At 39.8% G+C, this 12,726-nt stretch overlaps 1 protein-coding gene and 1 long non-coding RNA gene across 3 annotated transcripts in view; one reads left to right on the top strand and one right to left on the bottom strand.

The window, feature by feature from the left end:
- Positions 1-12,726, bottom strand: part of SIM2 (SIM bHLH transcription factor 2) — a 61,627-nt gene that overhangs the window by 7,682 nt on the left and 41,219 nt on the right. For both annotated transcript variants that reach the window (XM_052673805.1, XM_052673804.1), the window contains 3 exons: positions 6,744-6,891; positions 4,786-4,954; positions 3,397-3,805 (listed from right to left, as the gene is read on the bottom strand). In XM_052673805.1, the coding sequence (XP_052529765.1) occupies positions 3,397-3,805; positions 4,786-4,954; positions 6,744-6,891 (726 nt within the window). The remainder of the gene's footprint in view (positions 1-3,396; positions 3,806-4,785; positions 4,955-6,743; positions 6,892-12,726) is intronic.
- On the top strand, positions 3,545-4,884 carry LOC128076342 (uncharacterized). Its single transcript, XR_008204356.1, has 3 exons — positions 3,545-3,646; positions 4,367-4,409; positions 4,763-4,884. It is a non-coding gene; the product is annotated as an uncharacterized LOC128076342 (long non-coding RNA).

Raw genomic sequence — 12,726 nt, forward strand, 5'->3', positions numbered from 1 at the left:
CCTGACTACAAAGATGGTTGATTTCTCTGAAGAGATTCTCTTTTCTGATGAGTAGACCAGCTGGAATAAAGTGGAAGAAGTTTCAAAACCAGATTCTGAGGCAGCAGCATCTGATTTGCAGACAGTTTTATCTGCTACGTGCTTTTCCAGGGCTTTGATGGCTTGGCATAATCATCTTAAAATCTCTGATCTCTCCAAAAGACACTATTTTCCATAGTAAAAGATGTCTCTCGCCTATGGTATTTTTGGCAGATGCCTCTGTGGATGTGATGTGTAATAGACCTAGCATCCAGCCCGGTTGCCAGATGTCATATTTGGCATTGCCTTTGGATTGAAGATAATGATGCTAAGCAGATCCTCTCTGCTTTGAAGCTTACTAGCTGTCAGTTTGTCAGTGAACCACTGGAAAAAGCAGTAGTTGACAATGTAAGGAAGATCAGACGCCCCTTTTAACTCAAAGCAAAAGCTGCTTCCAAAAGTTCAGATTCCTCATTTGCCAGCAGCCTCAGCAGAAGTACAACAGGACTAATTCTTCCTTAGAATGAGTTAAAGCCCAGAACAACTAGAGATAAATCCTCTGTGTGCAACGGCGGTTGTTTTTTTCTTCCCTTTCCTAATGCTGCCTGTGAACTCCAGTAGTGATCTCTCACCAGGATTGAGTTGACTGTAATCTTTTTCCCTTCTAAATAGCAAAAGTATGAGGGATCTTGCAGAGAATTAGTCATATCAAGTCACTTTTCCTCAATTCCTTAATAGCTAAGCACCCATTAAAGTAAAGTAAATCTCTGCTCAAAAGAAAACTCACATACTCCAACTTAAGCAACAAAAGTGGAAATAGAAGTGATATCACAAGAACTGCAGGTGTCAGAGCTCTGTTTTCCTGGTCATGAAGAGATGGTGCAGCTAGGCATGCATGATGAAACTGAAAAAAAACAGCAGTTCCTTGCATTGATTTGTTGGGATTTTTTTTTTTCTTCTCTAAACAGATTTAACAGTATTCCTGTGGAATCCTTCTGGCTTCACGTATTTAATGGGAGTTGTCTGCCCACATCAACCAACCAATGGTAAATCGCTTGTCTGCTTCTATGCTCAATGGGCTTTTCTGGCAAATTTTATGGCAGCCAGTCAGTTATTGAACAGTCAGTTTTACAGACTGTTTCCTAAACAGGCTGTTCTTTCCATATCCATTAGCAGTGTATCAGATCAGCAAAGGGGTGGATCTGCTATCTCAGCCAGTCTCACTGCCCCTATTAGTCTGGAAGCAGAGATGAAAAGCTGGGCTTCAGTACACAAGGACAGCTTTGTTCCTGAAGACTCGCTGGGGGTAATTGGCTTTGAACCTTGTACTTATCCTTCTTTCTTGTCCACAAAGATACAACACCTTCAGATAGGGCAAAAGCATTTCTAAAACATCTCTTCTAGTGCAAAGCTACTCTTTATCACACCCAGCCCACAACACCAGCAAAAGGAAGTCAGCGCAGTAGAGGAGCCTGGGCTCAGAAAAAAAAAAAAAAAAAAAAAAAGATTTAACCTCTCTATACTGTAAGGAAATCTTAAGTATCATTCATTTTCAACCTAAATGCAGGACAGTGAAATGCTACTGTCAGCTAAGGGACATTAGATGGTCCTTCAAAGGACAAAATCCTGGACAGAAGTTACTCTGTGGGAGACACTTTCAGTATCTGATACCATCTTCTGTTTTATGTAACACGTTCATATTTTAACATCAGCGGATGTACCCTTCAGATCTGGGATATCTAATGATTTATCCTCTTGTGAATAAATTTATTACTTCCTCCGTCCTGTCCATAAGGAAGTTAGAAGAAAGAAACTTTTCCAACTTATAATTTTATGTCAATCAGTCCAGTGACTTTTAAATAACCAAAACAGTGTACACAGATAGATGTAATGAGAATGAGATCTAAAGATTAGAGTGTATCTTTAGCCTGTTCAAATCATTTATAGCTGTGCATGGTTATTTCTTATTGGTTGGCATCTCAGATGTCAATGTTTTCAGTGTTTCCTTCAAAGTATTTAAGCTGACAGTCTATATGGAGAGATGATGCAGGTGATCAGGCAGGACCATTGAAGACATTTTAAATCAAACAGGAAGAGAGTGCATTTCATTCACTCATTCCCTGTGGTGACTGAAAGGTAAAGACATTCAGATTGGCTTCGTATTCAGAAAGAACAACCTTCAATTTTTATGGAAATAGATTGTGTTTATTTTAATTTCTGTATGTGGACTGAAGTGCATTTGTTTCTGACAGCAAAACGTGGAGACAAACTATGCCAGTGTTAAAGGAGGTGGTATCACTACCATGTTCTAAAAGTGATTCCGGTGATTGCATTTTTTTGATGCTTTGATAATAGAACCATGGAATCACAGAATGGCTCCGTCCCCTAGCCACCAGATAGGGCTGCCCAGGGCCTCATCTATCTTGGCCTTGAAAACTTTCAGATACAGCGCATCCACAGCATCTCTTCTCAGCTTGTGCCACTACCTCAGTGCCCTTTGAGTAAAGAATTTCTTTCTAATACTGAATCTAAATCATAGAATCATAGAATCGCTCACATTGGAAAAGACCTTAAAGATCATCAATTCCAACTGCAAACTAACCGTGCTACCCCATACTCTATTCTCTTTAAGTTCAAAACAATTACCCCTATTCCTTTCACTACACTCCCTGACAAAGTCCCTCTCCAGCTTTCCTGTAGATTCCCTTTAGATATCAAAAGTCCCAGTGAGGTCTCACCAGAACCTTCTCTTTAAGCTCAACAAGTCCAGCTGTGTCAGATTTTCTTAAAAGAGAGGTGCTCCAGCCCTCTGATCATCCTCACTGTCTCCCCCGGACCCTCTCCAGCAGAACCATTGGAGTCCCCAGAGCTGAATACAGTACTCCATGAGAGAAGAAGAAGAAAATCCCCTTCCTCAACCTCCTGGCCACTCTTCTTTTAATACAGGCCGGGTATGATTGGCTTTCTGGGCTGCAGGTGCACACTGTCAGCTCACCTTGAGCTTCCCAACAGCCCCAGGTCCTTCTCCTCAGGCCTGCTCTCAATCCATGCCATGCTCAGCCATCTTGAATTTGCCCCAGCTCAAGTGCAGGACCTTGGCTTTGTTGAACTTCATGTATTTTCCATGAGAACACCTTCCAAGCCTGTCAAAGTCCCTCTGGATGGCATCCCTTCCCTCCTAATACTCCAAATTAAGTTCTTATGGTAAACAGGATAAACATGTAAATGCTATAAGCATACTAGATGTTATGTTTCCATGTTTGTGATTTTCTACATTTCCTAACCATCTTGCATTTCCTATTTTCAAATTACATTTACAAATATTTCCCAGACATTCCAGAGCTTTTCTTTTCCTTTTTTTCTTAAAGCGACACCCACCTTCATAGCTCTGTCCAAGATTATGTCGGATGATGTTCACTGGCTGCTCAGGAAGATTTTTGGATGGTGACTGGCTGTTGGATACCAAGGAGTTGGCGTAATGCCACTGGCATTCTCCATTTGTCTGCAGCGTACTCAAGAAAAATCGAGCCACTTCACAAGGATTGCCTTGAGATTGCCCAAACTTAGGAGGCAGCATTTGCTTTTTGCTGCTGAAGACATGAGAGTCTACAGGGAAGTGTCCATAATGGTAAGAGAAAGGCAAGCTATATGACGGGGCATATAAAAGTTCACTGTTTTCTGAATGAAAGTTTTGTTCTTGAATGGTGGCAGCGTTCACTGCAGGGCTGGATCGCCAGTTTCCCACCTGGCTGCATTCCAGTTTGTCTGTTTGGAATGAGCTGTATTGCTGGGGGAAAGAAAAAAAATGAGGGGGAGAGAGTTAAATGACTAAATTTAATATGAAACAGCATAACATGTCATAAAGGCACCCAAAGCTGGGCCTCCTTGAACTGCAATCTCACTGGCTAAAGGGACTGGCTTGCCATGCGTTTAAGATTCTTTATCTTCACTGTGGTTTACCTTCACTTAACACAGAAACAAAGAACAATTTTGACATCCTAATGCTAAGGTTTTATTTGATAATTTTGCCAGTTGGATTTTAGCTAGTAAATGTAGGCAGTTGCAAATAACAGAGAGCATGAATTTGCTGCAAAGCACAGGAAGTTACTGATTAGTGGAGTTACATACCATGAATATGTTTTGACTGAAGTGTACGTGCTAGCTTCATTCAGTACTTTTATAAGATAATAGTAGTCCCTCTCAGCAAAGCCTTAGAATGTCTCATGTTTTGTATCAGTCTCACCAACCCTGTTTCATGATCTTCACTGTTTCCCTTCCCATCTAGTTCTAACTCACCCAGAGACATTGACAGATATCCCAAATCCCATCCCAATGGTGTGTTTTCTAGGACTCCTTTTTATGAAGCCTTCTCTGGCAAAAGGAAACTGCCAGTATCTTTGTGACATTAAAAAATCTGCGCATCAACAGTGAATGAGATGCGTTCTACCCTACAACTGTCCTTAATACATTGCTTTCCTTTTTTTTTTTTTTTTTTTTAACCAAGAAAACATGTTGGGTTTTTTAAGGACTTTATATCCTCCAAATCCAAAAATCTTTCTGTTTGCCAACTTGCCAGTGTTGTTTTGTACTGCTTGTGCTGTCCACCCCAAGAACAAAAGGTTCGCATTGTATGCTGGCCTACAAAGGAGTTCCTGCAGAAGAGCATACTGTAGTCGGTTGTACAGTAAGTTCAGCTACAGAGGATCTCTATCCTGGCTCAAGGACTCTACCAAAATAACTGCAGGTAAATACCGCCAAGAAAGTTACCTGTTGTGGGTAAGGCGTTGTTCTGAGTTTTGCCTTCATTTTGTTACTTTTGGGTTTTACTATTTTCCTTGTTTCCTGCGAGGTAGATACTGAGTTTCTGCATGAAAACTGTGACTTAGAAATGGTAACCTGGTCCAGTGACAACTGAAGTTCCTTATACTCAATATCTCTGCAAAAGAACAGTCCAATAAATTACATATTCAGAACATACCACAAATATAAAATAGCTCATTTGAAAATACGTATTAGCATTCACGATGTTTTCATTCTTCTAAGATTCTCACTGAGTCTGCTCAGATGAGAATGCTGGCAAGCAGTGAATTTTACAGTCTGACTGTTTTCATGGGAGTCTATCACAAACATTCTGCTGGGTTAACAGAGTTGACATCTTTGCACTAGATGTCCCTGCTCTCTGGAATTATTGTTCTCAGCCATCTGTGGTACTCTGTATTTTGGAGTCATAATCACGTCATCTGATAGGAAGACATGGATCAATTAATCTGTCTCCTCAGTCAGGAGCTGGTCTCTTCCCTGTTCGCTCACAGCTTGCTCTGAGGAGAGGCAAAAGAGCAGTGTTCCGTTCCCAACAGCACAGTACCCTTGTAGCTAGACCAGAGGAAATGCAATGCTGTTTTTCTGACAGTCTCTAGAATTTAATTTCTCCACTGTTGTGTTCAGTTTCATTTGTTCTATATACAGGGCAGACTGCTACAAAAGAGGATAAAAAGCAAAACAAGAGCAAGCTGTGAATCATCTACTGAAACAAAAATTAATATATTTTTGATGAGTAAGTTGTCTTCTCTGTTTTTGTCAGTAGAAACAATGGAATATATTTGTGAAAGGAAAACTAGAGGAAAACCTACTTCTCAGTTCCTATCTAGAATTAATTTCTATGCTTCTTGGTGAATAACGTGGAAGTAAATTCAACTCAAGATTATGCTCTTATGACCCTGGCACAGTTTCCTTAATCAGTGCCCCAGCTCCTGGAACTCATGCTGGCTGTGGGACTGAGTATCTCCTTGGTGCTGTTATCTCACAGCAGTACAGGAATGAGCATAGTACTGCCCAGTGTATCTATCAGGGTTGAATACCTGCTTTAGGTAGGTTAAGGTAATACACTGTGGTTGCTAGCTCTTATGCTTCAGCTCTTCAAGACCAAGTAATAGATACAGAATTATAACACACAAACACAAATGACCCCACCTCACGTCATGCAAACACAATTTACTCTGATGCAAGTTAAGAAATGAACAAACCTAGACAAAAGAGTGTGTAGTTCCTTGCCTTCTTCCACTGTTGTTCAATCCAATGGTGCTCACTATCTTTTTTTTCTTTAACAGATAGTTTTTTTCAGGCACAGTCTATTTCACTATTACTTATCCCACTTATCCCATGTGGATTTCTGTCTCTCTTAGGCTTATATCATGATAAGAGTTTTGTAATACCTTTGTGGCTTGAACCAGAAATCAGAAATAGCAGGCCCAAAACATTGCACATTCACAAGCTCAGTGGGAGCTGTTTGTCATTGTGTTCAGCGCAAGTGAGGGAATCCTTGGTTATCCACCTATCCCCCAGAGGAGTAACATTTTCTACTATCTACTGTCTCATGAACTGACACTGCGATCTCTGCTAAGGAGCACTGTGTTGGGATAGCACCACTGTTGTTCTGACGATAGTTGCAGAACTGGGATCCAGACCTAACACAAATAGCTACCAGTGGTGCTGTGCACTCAAACATGCAGTATATGAAACAGTCATCATAAATACAAGCTTTTTTTTTTTTTTTTTTAGCTCAATAAGCTTTTATAACTAAAACAGGGAGGATATCAGGAGAGCACAGTGGCTGAAGCATGCAAACACAAAATGATAACGGAAGACACAAGAAAAACAAACTCAAAGGATTTAAGTAATGAATCAATTACCGGTAACAGGTAATGGTACAAAGTATTTTGACTTACGTAAGGACATAATTGACACTCACTATGCAGTGAGGCCGTGATGAACGGCTGTTATGGACAATAGTAGCGTAGCTCTGCACCCAAACCCAGCCTCCTTGTTTGGACAGTAGTCGATAGTACTTGGTTGTTACTTGGCCTTTCACCAACACTGTGAGTAAAATACAAAAAAAAGCATTTCACATTGATTGGAGTTATGACCTAGAGATTCCCTGGAGAGATTTATTTGCAAGGGAGGGACTTCTCTTCCTCCTCCTCCTCTCTTAGACTTCCTTCTCCCACAGAACTTCAAATAACTTATTTGCACAAGCGTCTACCCTACTCCTTTATATAGTTTCATGATGTCACATTGTTTACAAATAGTATGTTGTGAACTATTCAAGTTTGTTTTCCATTCTTCTCCAGTTCACCCTACTTTTTTCCCTCTTATGTTCTGCAAAAGCATTTTCTGTTTCTAATCCTCTGATTGAAAAGAAGTTCAAGGCAGCAGAAGTATTTCAAGTGGACACAACATTCTAGTGTATTTGGAAGAACTTTCCGTATTCACTGCTGGAAAGATAATTGTGTATTTTGCTGTGTATTTTATGCTATGTTGCTATGACCCTTCTTTCTCTGTGAGCTCTACATTTCAAAGTTTAACTCTAAAGAGGAAAATTAAAATGCTCTTCAGTTCTTAAACACGCAAAGGAAGGTGGGGCCAGAGGGATAAATCAGTTATCAGATAGATTTCACTAAAAATATAATCCTCTAGACAACCTGAATGCTCCGTGAACTAGAACATTTTTACATAAGGCAATGCTATAATAAGAGTTGTGTGGCATCTCTAAATATTTAATTTAGCCACAAATGTCTCTGGTTCATTGCCAGGCATTTATCTTACGATTCACCAGAAGATAGTTAGCAGCCTTCAACTGTTCTTTTTGTCTTGTGAAAACCTAAAGTATTCTATTAGGAAACCCCATCTTCTCACTCTCCCATGCAATCGTTCACTTTAAATTAGAAAATAGTCTTGACACTCAAACTATTGCAAGAAAAAAACGATCTTTTTAAAAAAAGATTAATAGCAGAAATTCCTTGTAGCCTTGTATAATATATGACAAAAGAATCAAATTACTGCTTACAAATGTAGAGTTTGTATTACACTGAACTCTTTATCAAACCTGAATCTACTTTTGTGCTCTCAGGATATGAGCTTGGTGAAGAAGCAGATATTTAATAAGCCTAAAAACCAGCAGTTTCCTTTTTCAGCCAACTCCACTAGAGCAAACGATCACTTGAAATAAAAATATACAGACTTAATTAGTATTCATATAAGATTCTTCTGACAGAGAGGGCATCCAGCATTAAGCCAAGAACAAAAAAAAGTGAAGTGTGTGATCATTTTTTATTTGTTTTATTTGCTACTGAATCATATGGCTATCAGTCATCACTGGAGTTGGCTTTTTTTTTTTTTGTTCACTTCTTACTTGGGAGAGTGTACATCTGTAACTTCGATACCAATTAGAGATTGCAATAATGTGGATAACAAATAGTCCAATGGAAGACTGACAAACAGAAGCAAGATTTCTTCTTGGTAAAAAGCCCTTTAAGTCTGTTGCGTATGGGTGCTCTCTCTGGACAGTTTGCTCTCAGCAGAAGATAGAGCATAATTAGACTTTTCATCAAATCCAGAAAATTCCCCTAAGAAAATCAAGCTCTTACTTAATTTTTATAGACAGATCTTTCTGGAAACATTAGTTCTTCTTCCATTGTCATAGAATCATTTCACAGAATCACAGAATGGATTGGGTTGGAGGGGACCTTAAAGTTCTAAGTTCTAAGCTGTGCCATGGGCAGGGCTGCCCCTCACCAGCTCAGGCTGCCCAGGGCCCCATCCAACCTGGCCTCGAGCGCCTCCAGGGATGGGGCACCACAGCTTCTCTGGGCAGCTGTGCCAGTGCCTCACTGCTGCTTCAGCAAGAAATTTCTTTCTAAAATCTAACCTGAATCTCCCCTTTCAGTTTAAAGCCACTCCTCCTTGCCTTGTCACTATCTGACCATGTAAAATGTCGATCCCCCTCCTGCTTATAAAATCCCTTCAAGTACTGGAAGACCTAACCAAGACCTCCCCAGTGCCTGCTCTTCTCCAAGCTAAACAAGCCCAGTTCCCTCAGCCTGTCCTCATCAGAATGATGCTCCAGCCCTCTGATCATCTTTGTGGCCCAACGCAACAGCTCCACATCTTTCTTGTGCTCGGGACCCCAGGTCTTGACACAGTTCTCCAGTCAGGTTCTCACAAGGGCAGAGCAGTGGAGACAGTTCCTATCCCCTCCCTGCTGTCCATTGCTCTTTTGATGTTGCCCAGGATACTGTTGTCCTTCCAGGCTGTAAGGGCACACTGCCAGCTCAAGTGCAGCTTATCATTCATCAGAATCCCCAAGTCCTTCAGCATAGGGTTGAATTATAGGATATGGCACCCATTTGTTCAGAAATCAAGGAGATAAATAAAAACATCTTGCAGGACATTCAAAAACCAATCTCTGCTAACAACAAACTACTGCTTTTTAGAGTTTGAAGTTTCTATATACGAGATTTTACTTCATACTTGCAGATGTTCTTTCTCATGCCTGCATTTCTTCTCAGAATACTAAGGTGGAGGGTGATTGAGGGTGCATATGCACAGATATTGAAAAAAATAATGGGGAAAATGTATGCAAGTTTATAAACAAACCCACAAAATATATAGACATTTATCCTGTTTAAGTGCAACGTATCTCACAAAGATAAATGCGTTGCGCTTGCTACTCAGCAGTCAGTGTAACAATGCCACAGAAGCCTGTTCTAAAAATATTTGTTAATAACCAATACTGTGCCCTGAAATCGCAATGTTTCTTGTGGTTCTGTATTCCAAATTTTACAGTTCTAGAAAAAGGGGCTTATATTTTTGCCCAGATCATTTAACATATTTTTTCTAATGTGGCTTCCATCCTTCAAAACAGAATCTAATGGTCTGATGTTTTGCTAGCTATCATGAAGTTCATCCAGAAGCTTTGGGATCAGTTCTGACCTTTCTTTCTCTCTAATTCCTTTTTATTTTTTTTAAATCCCTGTTTTAGCTCTCCAGTTAAGACAGGACTGTAAAAGATGTAAAAACCACTGAGTACTGCAGCGTTCCACTTTTCTTCCTAATTACATGGATAAAACAGTATTTCTCCTGGGACAGGGGGAGGACTCTGTGTCTACTGCATTTTTAGCAATCTGGGGAAAGTCTGACCTTGACTAAAAGACAGTAGCCGTGCTTCCAATACAGAAAATAAGGTTAATTTCCATTTGACTCTTTGTTAAATTATCCTTATTTGATGCTGATTGGGAAACCTCAGAAATGGGAGTGAGGTAAATCCACTACCAATAAAATCTTCAGACTTCTTGGTGGCCTCCACTGCAATGGGATGGGAAGGATTCAGTGGCTTTACCCTTGGCTCTGACATGTGCAATTTGTAGCTGGGTGTTCCTCTGTTGTGGTTCTCTCCTCATTCACCAGGCAAGCTGAAAAAGACATTGGGCTGGCTGGGCTCCCCTTTTGGTCTATCACAGATGTCTATTTTAAAAGGCTCCAGCAGGCTCACAGGCATATGGCTGGGAGTTGCCAGCCTACGCTTCAAGATATCACTAAGAGAAATGAAATTCTTGGTTCCATGCTCAGAGCAGTTATTGTTTTAGTGTCCCTGGCACACACAGCCTTGTATGTCATCAGTCCAGCTCTTGAGCAGTGTGGTCAGGGGATGGTGCCCTAGTTCTTTTGCTCTCTTAAAAACTAGTGCGGTTCTGCCAAACGGTCTGATTACTGTGGAAGCAATAGCAAAGGCAATGCCATGGACAGTAAACTGTGTTCTTCCACCAGATAGGTTCTATAAATGCATAACTTGTGGGAAACAGCAAATCAGTTTGGGCATGACATCAGCTGGGGCTACGGCTTTTCCAAGGCAAAGATGTGACCCTTGTACAAAATTACAAGGTGCAAAGAGCAATGATGCTAAAACACGTGGGATGCTCAAAGTCTTCTTCACAAAAAGATGATGGTAGAAATGAAAGGATTTCTCCAAAGCCAGAAAAGTATCTTCTATACTGGAATAGAGGAATATTTTGCCTGTACTAGAACAGCTTTTCTATCCTGCCTACTAGAATGCAAGATTCTAAAAGGCAAGGAATCATTATTTGTGTAGCCACATTTCCCCAGTTGCAGAGAAAACACTGTGCATATTGATGGTGCTATAGAAATAAATAACACTGTTTCAAACATCAGAATCTTTTTCATAGAGCTGGAAGAAAATCAAATGTTTAAAACAAGAAACCTGAGGCAAATATTCACATGTACATTTTCCTCATAGTCTGTTGTTCTTGTTACACTTCTAACTTGTTCCTCTCAGATTCCTCCGTTTTGTTCTCTGTGCTGCCTAACTTAAAGTTCACAAGCTTCAGGTCTCCAGTTCAGGATTGTTGTTTTTTCCCTCTTAGAAAGAGCAATTGGTTACACTGCTTTATATGGCTTTTCTTCTTTCCTCTTTTTTTCTTTTCTTTTTTTTTTTTTTCTCTTAATACCCTTATTAGGTGTATGATGTTTCTCTCCAGATTTCTTCATCAGATGACACTTAATCATCAGATTGTTTTATTGAATGATACGTCAAACCTGCCAGAGTTTTACTGCTCAAGTTCCTCAGACATTTTTGCTGATGGATGGTGGGGGAGTTATAACAGTGCTCCCCAGAGAAAGTTTGTACACTTTACATCTGTTTTAATAATTCCTATTACTTAGTATTTTGACAATGATTCTACACTGTTCCCACTGTTGACCAAGCTTTTTTTTTTTTTTTTGCTTTTTGCTTTTTGGTATGTAGTTTCTTTGAAAATTTCATGAATTTCTATGTACATATTTTCATGTTTGCATATTTCATATTTTTCTTTTTATTTTAAACTTTTCAATGACTTATCTTTGTAATTCTGGTAGAGTAGCTAGAGAACTGCTTTTAGTTACTCTGTTTGGTTAATAATGTTTTTGGTTTTTTTTTCTTTGTGTGTGGTTTGGTTGTGGTTTTTGAGTAATTGAATAAACATAATGTGTCCCTATTTAGAACACCAGTCATATACAGGTCAAACTAGTAATCAAGCTACAAGTCTACAGTGCACACAGAGCTATCCATGACTCTGCTCTCAAATGGACAAACTGTTGTCCAGAGATGATTGCAGCTAATTGGAAGCATCTACATAATACTTGACATAGGTATTTTTTAATAGTTGTGACAATAAAGTATGATTTTGTATAGGTCAACATTCACCACCAGGTGCAGAAGTTAGCGCTACCAACCCAGTGGATGCCCCCAGTGAATGTGGAGGAGGTCATTACACACTGCAGCACAGAATCATAGAATCTCTCAGATTGGAAAAGACCTTCAAGATCATCAAGTCCAACCTCAACCTCAGCATAGTACCCTAACTCTAACAACGCTTCACTAAATCAATCAATCATGCCCTGGTCATTCTAGTTTTTAGGTCGTAAAGCAAAATCTTCAGTAACATTGTGGCAAATATTAACTTCCTATAAAGGTCAGCTTCTGCTTCCTGTAGCATACTCTGCTGTCAATAGAATCCAGTACTTGTAATTTCAGCACTGGTTAATGCCAAATACAATTACATCCTCCTTTATTTTCCAAATCCTCATGAACGTCCCAAAGTAAGGTGAAGAACCAACCTCAGGAAGCCTAAAAGAAGGATTTGGCTCCAACTGCTTTCAGTCCACAGGAACAATCTGGAAAAAAAGTTCACTAATAATTGTTTTTTGGATTTCATCTTTGCATTGTATGGGTTGCAGCAGAGTGAGCCAAGTCCAGATTTCAGCTATTCCCTCAATTTGCTTCTCAAATTAATGCGCTACTGAACGAACTACTTCCCAAGTCCAGATGTTTGGAGATATGATTAGCGTCTAGGTTTGCAGATGGGGGAATATTAAAAG

The sequence above is a fragment of the Tympanuchus pallidicinctus genome, unplaced genomic scaffold, assembly GCF_026119805.1.
Source record: "Tympanuchus pallidicinctus isolate F22 unplaced genomic scaffold, pur_lepc_1.0 scaffold14, whole genome shotgun sequence".
In the NCBI taxonomy this organism is placed as follows: Eukaryota; Metazoa; Chordata; class Aves; order Galliformes; family Phasianidae; genus Tympanuchus; species Tympanuchus pallidicinctus.